This window comes from Apis dorsata, unplaced genomic scaffold, assembly GCF_000469605.1.
Source record: "Apis dorsata unplaced genomic scaffold, Apis dorsata 1.3 scaffold_317, whole genome shotgun sequence".
In the NCBI taxonomy this organism is placed as follows: domain Eukaryota; kingdom Metazoa; phylum Arthropoda; class Insecta; order Hymenoptera; family Apidae; genus Apis; species Apis dorsata.
Window position 1 is genome coordinate 42,470 of NW_006263588.1, and position 19,014 is coordinate 61,483.

General features: G+C 22.4%; 1 protein-coding gene across 4 annotated transcripts in view; it reads left to right on the forward strand.

The window, feature by feature from the left end:
* LOC102670576 (vacuolar protein sorting-associated protein 13) overlaps positions 1-18,732 on the forward strand; it is a 20,303-nt gene extending 1,571 nt beyond the window's left edge. Inside the window, exons 2-60 of one of the 4 annotated variants that reach the window (XM_006617579.2) lie at positions 117-203; positions 277-474; positions 574-803; positions 864-999; positions 1,099-1,345; positions 1,464-1,698; positions 1,776-1,893; positions 1,980-2,226; positions 2,301-2,555; positions 2,637-2,736; positions 2,808-3,047; positions 3,125-3,308; positions 3,392-3,480; positions 3,582-3,714; positions 3,777-4,009; positions 4,117-4,254; positions 4,334-4,478; positions 4,555-4,772; positions 4,852-5,007; positions 5,099-5,233; positions 5,297-5,469; positions 5,552-5,844; positions 5,923-6,056; positions 6,151-6,439; positions 6,572-6,831; positions 6,923-7,045; positions 7,132-7,234; positions 7,300-7,446; positions 7,613-7,806; positions 7,873-8,010; positions 8,107-8,226; positions 8,313-8,492; positions 8,577-8,756; positions 8,846-9,007; positions 9,080-9,243; positions 9,333-9,450; positions 9,704-9,880; positions 10,589-10,813; positions 10,882-11,097; positions 11,593-11,634; positions 12,012-12,074; positions 12,875-13,078; positions 13,155-13,292; positions 13,405-13,551; positions 13,624-13,772; positions 13,834-13,945; positions 14,019-14,257; positions 14,342-14,504; positions 14,588-14,801; positions 15,316-15,494; positions 15,572-15,691; positions 15,770-15,891; positions 15,984-16,297; positions 16,875-16,996; positions 17,073-17,242; positions 17,330-17,444; positions 17,522-17,653; positions 17,739-17,903; positions 18,010-18,732. In XM_006617579.2, coding sequence (XP_006617642.1) covers positions 117-203; positions 277-474; positions 574-803; positions 864-999; positions 1,099-1,345; positions 1,464-1,698; positions 1,776-1,893; positions 1,980-2,226; positions 2,301-2,555; positions 2,637-2,736; positions 2,808-3,047; positions 3,125-3,308; positions 3,392-3,480; positions 3,582-3,714; positions 3,777-4,009; positions 4,117-4,254; positions 4,334-4,478; positions 4,555-4,772; positions 4,852-5,007; positions 5,099-5,233; positions 5,297-5,469; positions 5,552-5,844; positions 5,923-6,056; positions 6,151-6,439; positions 6,572-6,831; positions 6,923-7,045; positions 7,132-7,234; positions 7,300-7,446; positions 7,613-7,806; positions 7,873-8,010; positions 8,107-8,226; positions 8,313-8,492; positions 8,577-8,756; positions 8,846-9,007; positions 9,080-9,243; positions 9,333-9,450; positions 9,704-9,880; positions 10,589-10,813; positions 10,882-11,097; positions 11,593-11,634; positions 12,012-12,074; positions 12,875-13,078; positions 13,155-13,292; positions 13,405-13,551; positions 13,624-13,772; positions 13,834-13,945; positions 14,019-14,257; positions 14,342-14,504; positions 14,588-14,801; positions 15,316-15,494; positions 15,572-15,691; positions 15,770-15,891; positions 15,984-16,297; positions 16,875-16,996; positions 17,073-17,242; positions 17,330-17,444; positions 17,522-17,653; positions 17,739-17,903; positions 18,010-18,057 — 9,878 coding nt within the window. In that variant the 3' untranslated portion in view covers positions 18,058-18,732. The remainder of the gene's footprint in view (positions 1-116; positions 204-276; positions 475-573; positions 804-863; positions 1,000-1,098; positions 1,346-1,463; positions 1,699-1,775; positions 1,894-1,979; positions 2,227-2,300; positions 2,556-2,636; positions 2,737-2,807; positions 3,048-3,124; positions 3,309-3,391; positions 3,481-3,581; positions 3,715-3,776; positions 4,010-4,116; positions 4,255-4,333; positions 4,479-4,554; positions 4,773-4,851; positions 5,008-5,098; positions 5,234-5,296; positions 5,470-5,551; positions 5,845-5,922; positions 6,057-6,150; positions 6,440-6,571; positions 6,832-6,922; positions 7,046-7,131; positions 7,235-7,299; positions 7,447-7,612; positions 7,807-7,872; positions 8,011-8,106; positions 8,227-8,312; positions 8,493-8,576; positions 8,757-8,845; positions 9,008-9,079; positions 9,244-9,332; positions 9,451-9,703; positions 9,881-10,588; positions 10,814-10,881; positions 11,098-11,592; positions 11,635-12,011; positions 12,075-12,874; positions 13,079-13,154; positions 13,293-13,404; positions 13,552-13,623; positions 13,773-13,833; positions 13,946-14,018; positions 14,258-14,341; positions 14,505-14,587; positions 14,802-15,315; positions 15,495-15,571; positions 15,692-15,769; positions 15,892-15,983; positions 16,298-16,874; positions 16,997-17,072; positions 17,243-17,329; positions 17,445-17,521; positions 17,654-17,738; positions 17,904-18,009) is intronic. The other 3 variants (XM_006617580.2, XM_006617581.2, XM_006617582.2) reach the window with 3 other exon arrangements.
* Positions 18,733-19,014: the final 282 nt, after the last annotated feature.

Genomic DNA, 19,014 nt, shown 5'->3' on the forward strand with positions numbered 1-19,014 from the left:
ATTTTATTCTTATTATCTCTATTTATATTTTATATATATATATTTTTTTAAATAAAAATATATTCTTTTTTTTATAAAAGACATTTTATTTTTCTGAAAGACATTTTTCTTTTTAGGAGATGTAGTATTGACAGATTTATTAATAAAAGAAACTGCATTGGATGTATTGAATTTACCTATTAGATTGGAATATGGAAGATTAGGTTTGTAAATCAAATATGCATATTTGTTTAATAATACAGAACTAATATAGTTTGTATTTCTATTTTTCTTCAGGAAAACTTATATTAAAGATACCATTTAAAGATATGTGGAATGGACAGATTGATGCTATAGTTGAAGAATTATATTTACTTGTAGTACCCTCAAATCAAATTGCATATGATGCAGAAAAAGAAGAAAAAATGCAGCTTGAAGCAAAACGTGCAGCACTTGCAAGGATTGAGAAAAAAAAACAATTAGCAGATATTAAATGTAATAACATTTCATATTTGATGATTTAACATTAAATATATTTATGATTTTCAATTTTTCTTTTAAATAATTACAATTATTTTATTTATAAATTTTTAGCACAAGAGAAACTAGATGATTCAATGGTTGAAAAACTCATTGCTCGAATGATTAAGAATATCCATATTGAAATTAAAAAGATACATGTGAGATATGAAGATCATATTTCATTTAAAGATCATCCTTTTTCTGTTGGTTTTACATTGAATATATTTACTTTAGAAAGTTGTACTGATACTTGGGAAATAAATAATTTAAAGGATATGTATGCTATTCCACAAATTTATAAGGTAAATTATAAAACTTACTAAAGGAAATATTTTTTAAAATAAAAAATATTCTTCTTTTAGTTATGCACATTAGATGGTTTAGCAGTATATCTTAATACAACTATAGAACAATTTACTCATGTACAATCAAAATATTCAGACCTATTTTATAGTGGAATTGCAACTATAGATTATAATCCACCTGGTTATCAATACTGTAAGAAAATATAATTTAAAACAATACAAAAATAAATATTAGATTTATTAATTCCTTTGTTTAAATTTTATAAATTAAAAATTTTTTATAATTATTTAGTATTGGGTCCAATAAATGTCAATGCAAAATTAAAATTAAATCCAAAACCAGAAACAGATGGAAGTAATTATAAAATTCCTAAAATGTGGTTAGACATGGAAATGCAAAAATTGAGAGTAGGATTAGCAAAAAAACAATATCATACTCTTGTTCAGTTAGGAGAAGGTTTAGATCAAGCTCAAAAAGCTGCACCATATAGAAAGTATAGACCAAATTTAACATCATATAGAGGATATTATAAACAATGGTAATAAATTATAATAAATTATTAATTTTTTGAAAAATAACTTTATATATTAAGTTATATAATAAATATATATTATATAATAATTTATATTATAACTTATATAATAAATTATTTTTAGGTGGAAATTTGCATATATTTGTGTCTTAGAAGAAACAGTACGTAGAAAACGTAGAAATTGGGATTGGAATCATATGAAAAAACATCGAGATATGTGTCGCTCTTACGCTGAAGCATATAAAATGAAATTGACAACCAAGAAAATTCCACAGGAAATAGAAGAACTTCTTACTGAATGTGAAAAGAAATTAGATCTTTTTAATTTAGTCATTATTAGGCAAAAGATTGAAATGGAAGTTAGTTGATGAAAATTTTTAATTGATAAAAATATATATTCTATATTTTAATTAATTATTTAATTTGTACTTTATAGGTAGAAAAACTAGTGGAAAAAGAAAAAACTTTAAAAGCAAAACGTGGTTGGTTTGGTTTTTTGTGGTCCAATACACAGATAGAAGAAACAGAAGAGTTAAATTCTGCAGCTGCTATAAGTAATAATTTAAATTCTGTTGTATATTTTAAAATATTTATAGAATATATAATTAATTTTTTTATTCTTATAAATGTGTTATTTTAGTGCGAAAATTTGAGGAAGCAATGACACCACAAGAGAAAGAAAAATTGTATCGAGCAATTGATTATCAAGAAAATGGTGTGCCAGTTCATTATCCTGAAACATATGAAATGATAGATACGCGATTTCTTTTATACGAGTTACAAATTATAATTTTAGATACAGATAAAGAGTATCCTTGTATTATAGATCTTCAATTACACAGTGTTGAAGCTTGCTTTAAATCAAGACCATCTGCTAATGCCATTTTGTATGTATGTTTTATTTTTATTATAAAAATTTTAATTTTAAAATTTTAACATTGTAATATTTAATTTTTTATAGAGTTACAGCATCAATTAATGAAATGAAATTATTAGGAACAAAACAAGATGATTATATTCCTTCACTTTTCAATTCACACCAGCATGGCACAGATAATGTTCTGATTTCTGTATCGTATGAAAAGAATCCTCTTGATAAATTATGTGGTGATCGTATCATAGTAAAATCGAAATCTGTAGATATTATTTATGATGCACAAACTGTAATAGAATTAATTAACTTATTTAAAGTACAAAATTCACCAACTTTGTACAAGTAAGAATATTATATTTTGTATTATTTTTATCATTAATTTTACTTACAAAATACTTCAATAATTAATTTTTTTACATTTAGTCTTCAAGCAGCTGCTGCAGAACAATTAGAAGGTTTAAAAGAAATGTCGGCTTTAGGTTTAGAACATGCTATTCAAAAACATTCGGTATTAGATATACAGGTAAAAATTAATTTTATAATATAATATATTCATTATAAAAGATAGAATTTAATTATATATTAATTTAATAGGTTAATATGCAAGCTTCTCAATTAATTATACCACATGATGGAAGATATAATAGCACAAAATCATTGTTAATTATTGATCTTGGTAGTTTACAAATACATTCTCTAGAAAAACCAAAAGATGTTAAGACACATGTAACTGTTAAACAATTAATTAGTATGGGTAAATCTGAAGAAGATGTGTTATTGCATCTTAGAGAACATAGTTATGACAAATTTGTTTTAAAGATAGTTGATTTTCAAGTATGTACTTTTAATATTTTAAATATAAAATGTATAAGTATAAAAATTTGGTATAAAAATTATATAATATTATATAGATATTAGTTTCATTGCCGGGTGAAGAGTGGCGCACAGTTTTATCAAATATAGATGATTCTATGACATTATTACTTCCAACAACACTTGAAATTCAATTTCACAAATGTTTAGTAACAGATGATCCTTTACTTCCAAAATTTAGACTGATAGGACAATTACCATCGGTTGTTATTAATATAACAGGTATCTTTCAGAACAAAATATTTTTAAATTATTAGTGTCTTAATAACAATATAAATATAATCTTTTTTTTAAATTTTTTTTAGATATTCGTTTATTACAAGCTCTTTCTATTGCTCAGAGCATACCATTTCCAAAAGAAGAAGAACCAATAGAACTTTACAAATTATCTTTGGTATATTTTGTATTAAAAATTATAAATATAATTTTTATATTTACATTTATTAAATATTATTTTATTAAATACTATATTTTAATTATAAAATATTTTTTTAGAGTAAATCTGTTTCACAATTATCTTTGCTGAAAGATTTAACTACGACTTTTGCTGAAAAAAAAAAAATAGAAGATTCTGTTGTGACTCCAATTAAACAAACAATTGATATGGAAATGAGATTTGAAATGAAAGGTAACATAATGTTTTATAAATTCTAATTAAATACTTAATTAATAATTGCATATTTACTATAGAATTTGCAATACAAGTTTCATCTCAAAAAGGCAATGAAATAATACCGTTTATGAAATTTGAAGTATTACAATTAGAAGCCGAAATGTTACAACGAACTTATGATAAGGAAATATTATTAAGATTAGGTGGAATTCAAATAAAGCAACATTACAATCAAAGAGAAATATTTATGGTAAACACTCCTATGCTTTCTGGTAGAAATGAATATTTGATAACAGTGCAATATATAAATGTAAGTAAATAATTTTTTTAATCTATTAAGAAATAAATTATTCGTAAAATATAAATAAAATATAAATTAAATAATAAAAAATAATAAAAAATATATTCATTTTTAAGGTAAATAAGCGATCTCCAGAATTTAAAACAAAACATGGATCTGTTCTTCAATTATTAAAATTAGAATTTACAACATTAGACATTTGGCTGCATCAAGAAGCTCTAATAAATCTTCTTCAATTTATATCATATATTCAGGTTTAATTCTCAATTTAACTTAATTTAAATTCAGTATATAGAGAAATTTAAATTTTATTCTTTTGTATTTAAATTGTAGGATCAAATGAATGCTATAGCAAATAGTAAACTTGAAAAAGAACCTTATATGCGTCCACGACTTACTCATTTGGTTTCCATTCAAGAAGAAACTACTACATTTTTGAGAGAACAAATTCACAAGCAAAGACTTAAATCAATGATGCGTAAGAACATTTCTATTATATTTCTCTATTTTTAAAATTTGAATTATAATTTATAATTATATACATACGGATTTAGGTCGTAGAAAAACAGTCATTGAGCATATAGATTTAAAAATACAAGCAAAAGTTGGAACTATCTGTATGAAGATAACTAGCGATTGTAGAGAAATTACTGCATTTTATATCGATGGTATTAGCGCCGGATATATAATGAAATCTTCACATTCGCAAGCAAATGTTAATTTATCTTCTATTAATATTAAAGATCTTAATGTGGCATCAGCTTATAGAAATGTAAGTCAATTTTTCTATATACTTGGTATGAAATTAATATAGTTTATTAGAATATTAATTAATATAATTAATTATATAGATTGTATCTGTAACAGAAAATACCGAATCTTTACAAATTCAGGCTATAATTTACAATGTTGAACCATCAGAAATTGATAAAAATAATATGTCCATTACAGTTGTTATGGGTTGTTATCGTATTGTTTTCTTGAATATGTTTGTTACCAGTATAATGGTAAACAAAATCTTTATATATAATAATTAAGATATTTTAATTTAAATAATTGATAAATATTTAAATAATTAAAGTATATTTAATCTTTTAGAGCTTTTTAAATAATTTTCAAGCAGCTCAACAAGCTATAAAAGAAGCATCAGCAGCAGCCGCAGAAGCCGCGAAAATAAATATTAAAGATGCTAGAAAAAGTGCAGCACGTATTGGACTTGCAATAAAAATTAAGGTATGTATAAAAATTTGAAATATTATAATTAAATATTAAATTTTTTAAATTATATAATAATAGGCTCCAGTTATATATGTACCAATGCATTCGACAAGTGACCATTGTTTAACATTAGATATGGGTAATCTTACTATATGTAATATTTTTAAGAAGTTAGAAACTACAAATGAAATTGGAGATTTTCCTATTATTGATGAAATGAGAATTGAATTACAAAATTTTAAGTTATCTCGGTAAGAGTAATTATTTACAAAATATAACAATTATTAATTTTGATAATCGCAAATATTTAGTTATATATTATTTTTATAATAGGGTGAGATTGAATATAGAAAAATTTTTAGTTCAAAATGAAATATTGCTATTAGAACCAGTTAGTTTTACATTACTCATTAAACGTAATTTATCCACTGCTTGGTTTACCTCTATACCAGATATTGATATGTCTGGTAGATTAAATAAAATTAATATATTGATAAGTAAAGAAGATTATGCAACAGCAATGAAAGTATTAGAAAAAAATTTAGGTGAAACTGTTGAAGATAAAAAATTTATAGCAAGTGTTAATAAAAAAAAAGTTGAAATAGAAGTTTTACATCATCGACCTGGTAGATATGAATAATTTGTTTTATTTATAATTAATTAATGAACAAAATAATTATAAAATAATTGTGTTTTTTTAACAGATAAGTTTGTAACTATTGCAGAAGATTCAGAAGATACAGATTTACAAGAACAAGTACATATACACACAACGATTAAATTTGAATTTGTTATGGATAGTCTTGTAATTACTTTATTTACGGGAGGTTCAAAAACGGTAATTTCAATAATTATTTCAAAACCATTTTTGATATTATTGCATATATATATATATGTATATATATATTATAAATTATCTAATTAAATTGTAGTTGCAATCACAAAATTCTCTACTTCATTTGCCAGAAAATGGCTTAGCTAAATTTTGTTTAACGCATTTTGCATTGAAAGGTCGAATATTTGCCGATGGATTAATGGCAACTTCGATTCTTCTTATGAATTGTACTTTAGATGACATTCGTCAAAGTAGACAAGGTTCATTTATTAGAATTATGGAGCGAATAACAACGGTATCTTCCATGAATAATATAGAAGAAGAATCAAAACCTATTCGTAGTATGTTAGATATGACTATTAGACAAAGTTCAAATGATACATTTGGTAAGTTAAAAATATATTTCTTGATTGTTAAAAAATATATCTTTATTTTTTATTTAATATATCTTTATTAAATATTTTTATATATAAATTATTTCGTTATTAAGCTTTATTTTAATTAAATTTTGTTTTCAGTTGATATTCGAGTATTTTCATTTAGTATAATCGTATCACTTGATTATCTAATGAAAATAAAAGATTTTTTCGCGATTGATAATTCATCAAATAAACCAGTAACTCAACATATAAAAAGCTATAGCGAACCAATAGTTAAAAAAAAACAAATTGTATCACCAACTAAAAAAATGTTTACAATTAATATACATATCGAAAAGCCTGATATTATATTATTGGAAGACATGGATGATATAAATTCTAATTGCATAATACTAAATGTAATATTTACTTTCTATTTTTTCTTTTTTTTATTATAAATGTAATATATTATATATTATTTCTTTTATCTAAATATTTTATTTTATATAGACTGAATTATTGTTAAAAGTACGTTTGATGGATGAACATCAAGTAATAACTGGCACCATAAAAGATTTATCGATTTTAGCTGGTATATATAACCCTGTAAGAAGAAGTGATTGGATATATCAGGTAAAAATTTTCGTTTATATTTTATATTCTATTATTTATGTATAGTATTAATTTGTAATTATAAAAAAAATATCTTAATTATAAAGGTCTTAAAACCATGTAGTATAAGTATAGCAGGTTCTACACCAGATGGAAAAGGACTTCATGTCGATATTTGTTGTACAGATATTCATTTATCAGTTTCGCCAGGTAATTCGATAAAATATTAACATACAATGTTTAATAAAATTACTAATTAAATTCGTCATTTATAGGTGTTATAGAAATATTGAATAAAGTAATTCATACTGTTACAAAAACGGAAATAAAAGATCAGGAAATTGTTATTACTGAGCAGAATTATGAAGGATTGTGGATTGTAACACCATTTGAAGAGAGTGATTTTTGGTTTTTAAAAACAGGTAAAATATATACATTTAATATAATATTAACTATATATATTACATATAATATTACATATAATATTATAATATACATATAATATTAACTATATATGTTATATTATAAAATATATACATTATTTATTATAAATCTTATTTATTTAATATAATATTTTTTATTTTTTAGAAGTAGGAATAGAAGCTATAGAAGATTTTACATATTCTGATGATGAGGATATTATTTATAAACCACAATTAGCAATAATCTCTGCACCGACAATTCTGTTCACATTGGAAGCAGGTGTTGGGAATAAAACATTACCAATGCTTTTACTTCATATCAGTTTTCAAAGTAATATTTATGATTGGAGCACGAAAACTGTAAGATATATTGATTTTAATAATGATTTTTCTTTTACTATTCATTAAAAAATTGCTTACTTTTAGATGAGTGTAGAATATACAATGTCGGTAATTATGGCATATTATAATAGTCAGTTAGCATTATGGGAACCATTAATTGAACCAATAGAGAGGATCAAAAATGAAAAGCGAGTTTCAACACCATGGGAACTAAAAGTTAAAGTAATATATTTCAATTTTTGATGATTAAAATGTTATTATATTTTTTCTAATATTTTTATTGTTTTTATTTATATTTTATTTATTTTCGTTTTATAGATTCAATTTAATGATATATCAGCGAATTCTAGAAGTATAAATGCAATTAGCCCTACATCAGATAGTGAAACAGAAGAATTTCATCAAACTCCTAAAATGTCTATTGATATTCTATCAACTGTAAGTTAAATTTATTAATAAAATATTAATATTTTTTATTTTTTAATTATGTATTTTACATAAAATCTTATAATATTTTATAATAGGAAAATTTGGAAATAACTTTAACGAAAACGTGTCTCAATGTACTAAACCAACTCGGTAATGCATTTTCATCTGCCATGGAAGTTACTGGAAAAGTAATGACAAAAAGCGTGGCGCCATATGTATTGAAGAATGAAACTGGTTTAGCGATGATTTTAGATTTAGAACGTAGTCACTTTAAGGTTTATTATTATTAAATTTTTTATATTTTTAATTTTAAAAATAATATTATAGGATAAAAAATATTTATAAATATATTATTTCAGGTTTTCAAAGATGGATTAAAATTTACAAGCAATAATACTGATTCATATATGGAAGTGATTCTTGAATCTGGCGCATCAGTAGAATTAGTTCCAAAAAATATGAAAACTGTAATACCATTACTTGAACAATTAAAAAGTGAAACAATTCAAGAAAGAAGTGATGATAAATTTATTATTTCGGTAATATATTAAAAATATATTATGTAAATTTATGAATTTTTATTTTCCATATAATTAAAATAATGTTGAGCTATTAATATTTCTTGAAGTTTAAAGAAATTCATGGAATCTTAGCAATACCCATTTTAAGAGCTGACAAAAGATTCTTTTCATTGAGATATCGAAAGGATAGTTCTGAAGAATGGGGTATTGTTTCCGACGTTGTAGTTGATGAAGGAAGTACTATTGTTACTCTTCGAAGTATTCTCCAGGTGATATATATATGTCTTTTTTTTTAGCTTTAATAATTGTAAATAATTGTTTTATAGATGTATATATTTTAGGTGCACAATCATTTTAATCAACCGATATCTGTGTATTACATGACTAAACGTGGAAATGAAGTTGAATGTGTAGGAACAGTTGCTCCAGATAGTAAATTAAATCTTCCACTAGATGCTGTATATACTCCAACAAATGTTCATGGGTTATTTTTTAGTATTGAAGGGTATAATATATTTTTATACAAATTTTTATATTTTTTATACTTTTTTATACTTTTTTATACTTTTTTATAAATTTAATTTTTTTTTCTAGATATATGGTTTCAGAACAATTTATTTGGAAAGATCTACAAAAAACAATCAGTATGACAAAACTCTTGAAATGCGAAGCTAGAATAAGACAAGAAATCGTAGAACCATTTTATATAAAGGTAACAAAATTAAATATATTCATTTATTTGTATACACTTAGAAAATTTTTATATTTTATTTTTATTTTTCAAGATTTTACACTATGTAGTACGTGCAATTATTATTCACGATGTTTTCAATTATGTTTAATAGAGATATAATGAAACAGTATATTTAATTATCTTTTTTTTTCTTGTGCTGTCAAATCAAACAAAATTTTGTTAAAAATTACATTATATACATGCTTTTATAAGCAGCAGTTTTTACTTTTAGATGTTTTTCGTGATGATTGTGGTTGGTAGTATTTTATATAATAACAACACTATTGGCTTATTATTGAATGCTATTAACTGGCGATCCGTATTCTCTCGTTTCATTGATTGCATCAAGCATCTTTGCTTGAAAAATTTATCCTCAGAGCACAAAAAATATCTGGAAACACCTATTCAGGTATTATCGTTTTCTTCTAAATTAGTTTGAGAACCAGTTTCTATTTAGTATACATTGAATATCAACTAAATAAATATTTGTACAATCGATATTAGATAGTTAATAATTTTATGTGAATGTATTGTAATATAGTAGGATGAGTTGATTATTATGATACAGATCCTCTATGTTTGACTGAAAATGATTATTGGCATGGTTTTAGTTACAATTATTAATTATGTTATATTAATATAATTACAATATAAAATACAATATAAAAAGAAAAGCAAGCAATTTTTATATTAAGTTAAATTCTTTTTAATAATCTTGACAATTTTCATTTTTTAAATTAGAAAAGAAAGTAATTAATTTATTTTATAGGAGTGTTTTTTATTTATTCATAGTATTTATTTTGTTATTTTAGCATTTATTATTTTATTTATTTCAATAATAAAATTTTTTTATTCTGCATAAAATGTTCAAATAGTTATATGTTCAATAGTTCAAATAGTAAAAATTTATATTAGCATTTGATACAATATGTTCATTGCACGTTTTTTTATGTTTTATTCGTGTTATAGAACGTATTTTTATGCTTAAATATTGAAAGTGTTGTTTATTATTTAGACAATAGTATGAAGAATGATAGAATAACAGAGTAGAAAAATAATTTCTACATGTAAATTTATATATTTATATATTTTTAATAATACATTATAATATTTACAGGTTGTTGGTGAAATAGAACAAGTTTACTTTGAAAATACTTCTCGGTATACTATGGCAAGTACTATTTATAATGTTCATTTATACCCATCTATATATTTGAAGAATTTTCTACCTATCAATATTATTATAAATTTACCTGGATCTGTACAAGAGAAACTTTTAGAAGCTGGTACATCTTATCAAATTCCTACGATTGATCCTGGGAAATCTTGTATAATCATAAAAGTAAGTAAATTTCATGATTCTCGTATTTACATTTTAATAATTATTTAATTATAATTATATAATTACAGCTACCGAATTATTTAGAAAAAGATTGGTCATGTAAAGGCGAAATATTAGCGAATCCACCAGAATTTTCTGTTTGGTCTTTTGAATCTTTTGACAGTGCACAAAAAGTTATAATGGATTTAGGAATGCATACATCATATGATCATGGTTCTATTATTATGGCATTATATTGTCCATTTTGGATGTTGAATAAAACAGGCTTAATGTTGTCTTATCGTGTAAGTTTCATCAACATAATTTCATTTTTAAAAATTATCTAATAATCTAATAATTTTATTTAGTTATTTATTTATTTATATTTATAAATATTGCTTATATCTTATTTTGGCATTTTTATTTTTTTAATGAAAATAAATTTTTTAATAAATTATATTATTACTTATTATTTAAAGAATAGATTTGATTAATTATAAATTTATGATATATTTTTTATTTTAAAAATTTTTTATCTGAAATAAAATCTTTATTAAATAAAACTATTAACTCTATAGTATTATAACAAAGTATTTTAATATATTACAAATGATTTTTTGTTGTATTAAGCATGTAACTAATTTCTATTATAATGCTATTATATAATTCTATTATAATGCTTGATTTATATTTTGTGCCATTTGTAATTGCTATGTTAGATTACACATGCTGGAAGTAGTATAATGTTGCAAATTTTTAATTTTCTGTGATCATATCTTATTCAATACATTATTTTACAGAAATCAAGTAAGGGTGGCAAAGAACACTCAAGTCCAATCAAGGTAGTGATTTCATGTTACAGTATTTTTCATGCTTTGGACATAATATTAATTATATAATTTTTATCATGTAATGGTGGCTGTATTTCTCAATGTATAAAATTTATTTCAAAATTTCAGAATTATGTTAACAAAAGTATTCTTAAATTCAGTTGGAATTTCTTAATTTTTTTGTTTTATTTAAATTAATTATATTTATTTAATGTAATGAAATATTAGCATGTGCAAAATTTTAAAAATAGCTTTTCAATTTAAACTTTTATTTATATACATAACTCTTATGGATATAAATATTAAAAAATTATTTCATATATAATCTAAAAAAAAAAAGCTAATTTCTTTGTTAATGAAATGAAAATATATAAGAAGATATCTTTCAGAATTTGGTTTGTGTGAAATCTCATCAACCACGTATAGAATACAGGATGAAGAAAGCACGTTCGGTGATATATTGATTTTATTTTATATTGATAATGATTTAATTTTGCAAATTGTGAAAGAATTATAAAAAAAAATATGCATTATTTTATTCAACTAACTGTATCTGTGTCTATATATTAAATCTCTTATATTTTTCTACATATTATTATCAATGCTTTTTTATTAACAGCATATTGCTAATTTTTTTTTTCTACTAAAAAATATAATTACTCATTAATAATAAATGGCATATACACTTCAAAAAATTAACCAAAAAATATATTCAGCTCCATTCATGTTTAATTCTTTTTATTAGTTGGCTTTTTGTGGCATTATTGTAATTTTGCAACATTACGCATACTTTTTCATGCTATAAATAAGATATTATTGCTTATATATATATATGTATATTTGTTACTAAATGTGTAGAAAGTAGTGATTGATATGAAATTAAATAATATTTATAAAAATAACGTATAGAAATAACGTAATAATTTGATATCATAGAAAATTAATTATTTGTACATTAATTCAATGAATTTTTATAAATTTATCAAAAGAACTTATAATATGAAGAGAAAATCGTAAAATGTAAAAATTTAGATTTTGTTTATTATAATAAATAAACAAAATTATAAAATAAAATTACTTATTGTAATTAAAATAGTTTATTGTAATTTATCACATAATGATGTAATCTGACATAATAACGTAAATATATTGAAAAATGCAATTAATTGCATTTTTTGTGCACAATGTATTTAGATCATTGAAATATAATATTAATGTTGGCACAGAAATTTAATCATACATATATTTTCAGAGTGGAGAAGATTATCTAAATGTATTATATCATCCAGAGAATTTTAAGGGACCAATATTGTTCTCATTTCGCTCTAAAGTATTCTTTGGTAAAAAGAAGGCAATGATTAGAGTAGAAGATGGTGAATGGTCTGATAAATTTCCTATAGATGTTGCAGGAAGTGATGGAGTAGTTACTTGTAAATATAATGGTCTAACATACCAAGTCCGTATTATTTTCCATTTTTCTTATAATTTCATTATTTACTCATTTTATATTAATGTTTTTTTATAAATTATAGATTGGAGTTCATAATCAGTTAACTTATAATTCTTTAACAAAACAGATTACATTTACACCATATTATGTATTGATAAATAATTCTGATTATCTTATTGAATGTCAAGAAGGTAATAGACCAGCTGATCCTATGATTAAGGTAATAAATTATTAATTATATTTTAATGTTAATTATATTTTATATGATATATTTTACCTAAATATAATTTTTTATTATTTATTTTATTATTATTTATTATTATTATTTATAGGTTCCTCCTAGAGAATGCACAGCTTTTTGGCCTCGTTCTGATCATGAGCAAAAACTTTTAAAGGCTAGAATTGCAGGTGATCTTGAAAAAACTGTATCATTTATTTATACAGAAAGTCACACAACTTTATTGAAATTAAATAATAAGGTTTGATAATTTTACTTTTTTTTAATAAATAATTTATATATTTCTATTGTTTATAATTTTTATTGTTTACAGTATGGAGGAATCAATGTAGATATACAAATAAGCGAAGGCGGAATTTACATTTCCTTATCTGTTTATAATCATGGAAATGCTCCAGCTTTAATTATTAATCATACTCCACATACTATCAATTTCTGGGAAAAGGGTTCACTAAATATCAGGTACAATCAATTATTTTAAAAAATTATTGTTATTAATGTTATAATATAAATTATTTCACAGATCTATACAAACATATAATAAAATGTTTTATACTTGGGAAAATCCTGCAGGACCGCGAAAATTGATTTGGGAAGATGGAAATAAAAAAGAAATTGAAGAAACTCTTCGAAAAGTAAATATCTAGTATTTAATTAAATTTATTAATTTTTTTCTAATTTAATAATGTTAAAAAATCCATTTTTTAGGATACATTAGGAATTTTTCATTTGCCAGATTTGGAAGAACAAGTATTTTATGTATCATTTTTAGATGGTACACAACGAGTATTATTATTTACATCAAATATGAAAATTGCCGAAGATTGTCAACTATCTGATGATTTTGAAGTTATAGAACAAGAAGTATCAATAAATATTCACGGAATTGGTCTTTCACTTGTTAATAATATCACAAGATCTGAATTGTTATATATGTGTATTGCTAGGTACATTATTAATATAAATATTTGTGATGATTTATATTTTTATAACAATTTATTGTCATATTTTTTATTATTATTATCTTTTAGTTCTGGAATTATATGGGAAATCCGTAAATCTATTAATCATCGATGGCGTAGTCTTAGCACAAGGGAAGTAAATCTTATAGAAGAAGGCTATCAAAAATATATGCGCGAATTACAAATAGGAAAAGATCCGATGCAAAAAGTGATACTTGAACCAAAATTAGAAGTAATAGAAATAATAATTTCATTTTTAATTTTATAATACGTATATTTTATTATCTTCTATTCTCAAATTAATTTTAATTTCAGGTTGATTATTTAAATATGGAAATGTTGAAACCAAATCGTCGTTATTTACGAAGAACTTTCCAAACTGGTTTATGGTTGCAATACCGTACTTCAGTACATCAAGTGCAGTTACATGCAAAAATTAATAGACTGCAAATTGATAATCAACTTGCAGATTGTATTTTCCCAGTTATATTGGCTCCAGTTCCACCTCCAAAGAGTGTTACAAATGCTGGTAAATTTTTATATTTAATTATTCATAAAAAATGAAAATATAAATGAAAATATTATATAAATTATATATATATTATATAATACATGTATATATATAATTATATATATACATATATAAAAATATAATTATACATATATAAAGATATAAAAGAATATTAATATATTCATGATAAAATATATTTTTATATATATCTCAATTCTAGAAATTAAAACAGATGCAAAAATTATCGATTAAAATTTATTTAGTAAATTATAAGCAATTCAAATTTGCGTTAATAAAACAAAATGCAAATAGATTAAGACAATTTTCGATCAATCTCCATCATATCGACACCTCATTTAATCTAATGTGAATTTAAATTCCTTATAATCATAAAAATTAATTAATATTTTTTATTTTATCACTTTTATTTTTTATTTTAATTTAAAATTTAATCTTTTTAAAAGTATAAATGAATATATAAGATATAAATATATATGTATGTATGAATATATATTAAATTATTTTTTAACAGTTGAAATGAAACCATTTGCTGAACTTAGTATGATTAAACGATTACTTGTACGCAGTAATGTACAGCAATTCCGATATTTTAAAGTTCTTATACAAGAATTTCATGTGAAAGTAGATATTGTATTTATTAATGCGATTATGGGATTACTTGAAACAAATGAAATGAATGATGTGGAAGAAGTGAGTTTTATTAATAGATAATATGAATAATATATAAAATTCTAAAATATTATAATAATTGTCTTTTTGTAATTTAGAACAAACTATTCAAATTAGATGTAAAACTTGTTGATGAACCTTTAATGTATCACGTCAGATTAATTACTACAGCCGAACAGAAGAATTTCTTCGATCTTCTTCATTTTTCTCCATTAAAGGTTTCTTTTTGTAATTTAAATTAATCATAATTATATTTTATTGATATTATATTTTTATAATTATTATAATTTTTTCAGATTCATATAAGTTTTTCAATGACTGGTGGTAATAGCGGACCTTCTGCAATGCCTCATGTATTAAATGTATTATTACAAGGAATAGGAGTTACATTAACAGATATTCATGATATTGTCTTCAAGTAATTGTATTCAAAATTAAATTTGTATTAATAAAATTTTAACTCTGTATTAGTATAAGTCATATATAAATAAATATTTTTTATTTTTACAGATTAGCATATTTTGAAAGAGAATATATTTTTATGACTCATAAACAACTCATTCATGAAGCAACATTACATTATGTGGGACAAGCAATTAAGCAAGCTTATGTTCTTGTTTTGGGACTTGATGTAATAGGAAATCCGTATGGTCTTGTAGTGGGTACCATGAAAGGCATTGAAGATTTATTCTATGAACCTTTCCATGGTGCCATTCAAGGGCCTGGAGAATTTGCAGAGGGTTTGATTCTTGGTGTAAGAAGCATGGTAGGTCATACTGTTGGAGGAATGGCAGGAGCCGTTTCTAAAATAACTGGAGCTATGGGTATGTTTTAGAAATTCTAGTTTTGAAAGTATATTAAAATACATGTGTATGTGAAATGTACATTAATCAATCGCATAATCAAACTTAATAGCATGTTTTTTTTTTTTCTTCTTTATGTAATGTTATTTTGCTTGTCTATAACATTATGATTATCTTTCCGCAAATTTTACGTTTTTATTAAAAAGTCGAAGCTTCAATTCCTTAATATGAATTATAAAATAAAAAATATTATATTATTATACATGTATAATAATTTGTAATATCTCATATATGTGTATTATTAATTATATGTATTAATTATATATATTTTTATATTAATTATATATATGTATGTTATATATATGTAATAGAAATATATGGTTATAAATATATGTATATATATACATATATTATTACAATGCATATTATTTATATTATAATTGAATTGAAATACAGTTTTATTTATTATACATGTATTTAAATACACGTAAATTAAAAACTTTTAGTATATTTATAATTTGAATTATATTTATAATTGAATTCTTATTTTATTCTAAATATTATTATATTTTTTTAAATATTACATTATTTATCATAGGCAAAGGTATAGCTGCTTTAACATTTGATAAAGATTATCAAAGAAAACGACAAGAACAGCTTAACATACAACCAGCTACTTTACAAGAAGGTCTTGCTCGTAGTGGCAAAGGTTTGGTAATGGTAAGTGAAAATTAGAAATAGAAATTAGTATAATTGAAAAGAAATTAATGTAATGAAAAATGAATATGATTTTTAGGGTGTTTTTGATGGTGTAACTGGTGTTGTAATGAAACCCATATCAGGTGCCAAAGAAGAAGGTGTGGAAGGGTTCTTTAAAGGATTTGGAAAAGGAATGGTTGGTCTTGTTACTAGACCAACTGCTGGAGTTATAGATTTTGCTAGTGGTTCATTTGATGCAGTGAAACGGTATAAAAAATAATATTTATGAAATCATATAAATAATTCTTTCAAGTATAAAAATAATTTAAATTATTCATATTAATTATTTTTCAGTGCAACTGAATTGAATGAAGAAGTAAAGAAAGTAAGGCCATGTAGATTTTTACAACCTGATAATTTAGTTAGACCATATATTAGAGAGCATGCTGAAGGACATAAAATTTTAAGTGTAAGTATTTAACATTTTTTTCTTATCTAATATTTCTTAATATTTAAATGTTGTAATATGAAAATGTTTCTTAATAGGAATTAGAAAAAGGAAAATATTCAAATACTGATATTTATTTTTATCATTTATACATTAATAGAGATGTATTATTGCTTACTGATAAGAGAATAGCATATTTAGAGCATAGTGACTTATTCGGTGGATGGCGGGTCTGTATTTTTTTTAAATATTATATTTTTGTAAATTAAATATAAAATATTTAAAAAAGTAAATATTTTATTGTTTTTCATACAGGTACATTGGACTCACACGTGGCAAGAAATAAGCGAATTACCGAAATTAGTGGATAAAGGTGTTCAGATATTTATTAAAGATACTAGTAAAAAAAAAAAATTAGGCTTATTTGGTAATGCAGATCAATCAAAAATAATTTTAATACCTGATTATAATATAAGACAAGTAAGTCACGTAATTGAAAAATTAGTACATATTTTTATATTTAAAAAATATAATCTTTTAATTATTTAAAAAAAATAAGTAATATTTTTTTTTATAAATTTTTCAGCTTCTATGTAACAAAATACAACAGCAAATTAATCAATGCGGATTATAATATCAGAAAGTCATAATGATATATGATATATGCAATATATATAATACTTAAATATAATTAATTAATTAAACTGATAGTGCCTAGGCTTCATAAATTTTCATTAGCTTTGCAAGCTGAATTTCATAAATTCTATATATTCATATATATTATAAAAAATATTTTTACAAATGCTATTTACAAGACTGATATTTAATCAGAATCAGCTAACAGCAAATAGAAATCAATATTGTTTTATATTTATTACAATATAATTTTCAGTTTAATTTTATTATTTTTTATGATTATCATTATTTTTTAGTAAAATATTTCACTTTATAATTCTATATGTTATTAACATTAAAAAGACTTCTAATGCTTTTAATTAATGATGATAACTGACATATTTAATATTGTACGAAATAATCATTATAGTATTTATCATTGTTCTTAAATACATTATTACATCAAATAATATAATTTACTTTAAAATAATATTTTAATATATATCTAAAATAAACAAAATACATGTAAAAATACTTGAAAATCAAAACAAAATCTTTCTATCTTATTAATTTGAAACTTATTTATATATAAATATATATAAATATAAAACTTAAGCTGATATTTAAATGTCATGTTACATTTTGTGTAAAAATATATGCAAATTTATTTCACGATTAAAATATTTTAATTTCATATCTTGTAAAATTCTTTCTTATTTAATATTAGTAAAAATTCTAAAAACAGATTGCCATTATAAGACAATACCATATTTTTGTATTGTTTAATAATAAGTTAAAAATTTATTATATATATATTATATATTACATATATAAATAGAAATTTAAGCGCACATTGTATATTGAAGGAATTTCTATGTACCTGTAACTATGTTATCATATATGCAGAATGTTTCTAATCACGCATAATTTTTTAATTATATAAAAATTATATAAAAATATATTTTTTTTTTTAAAT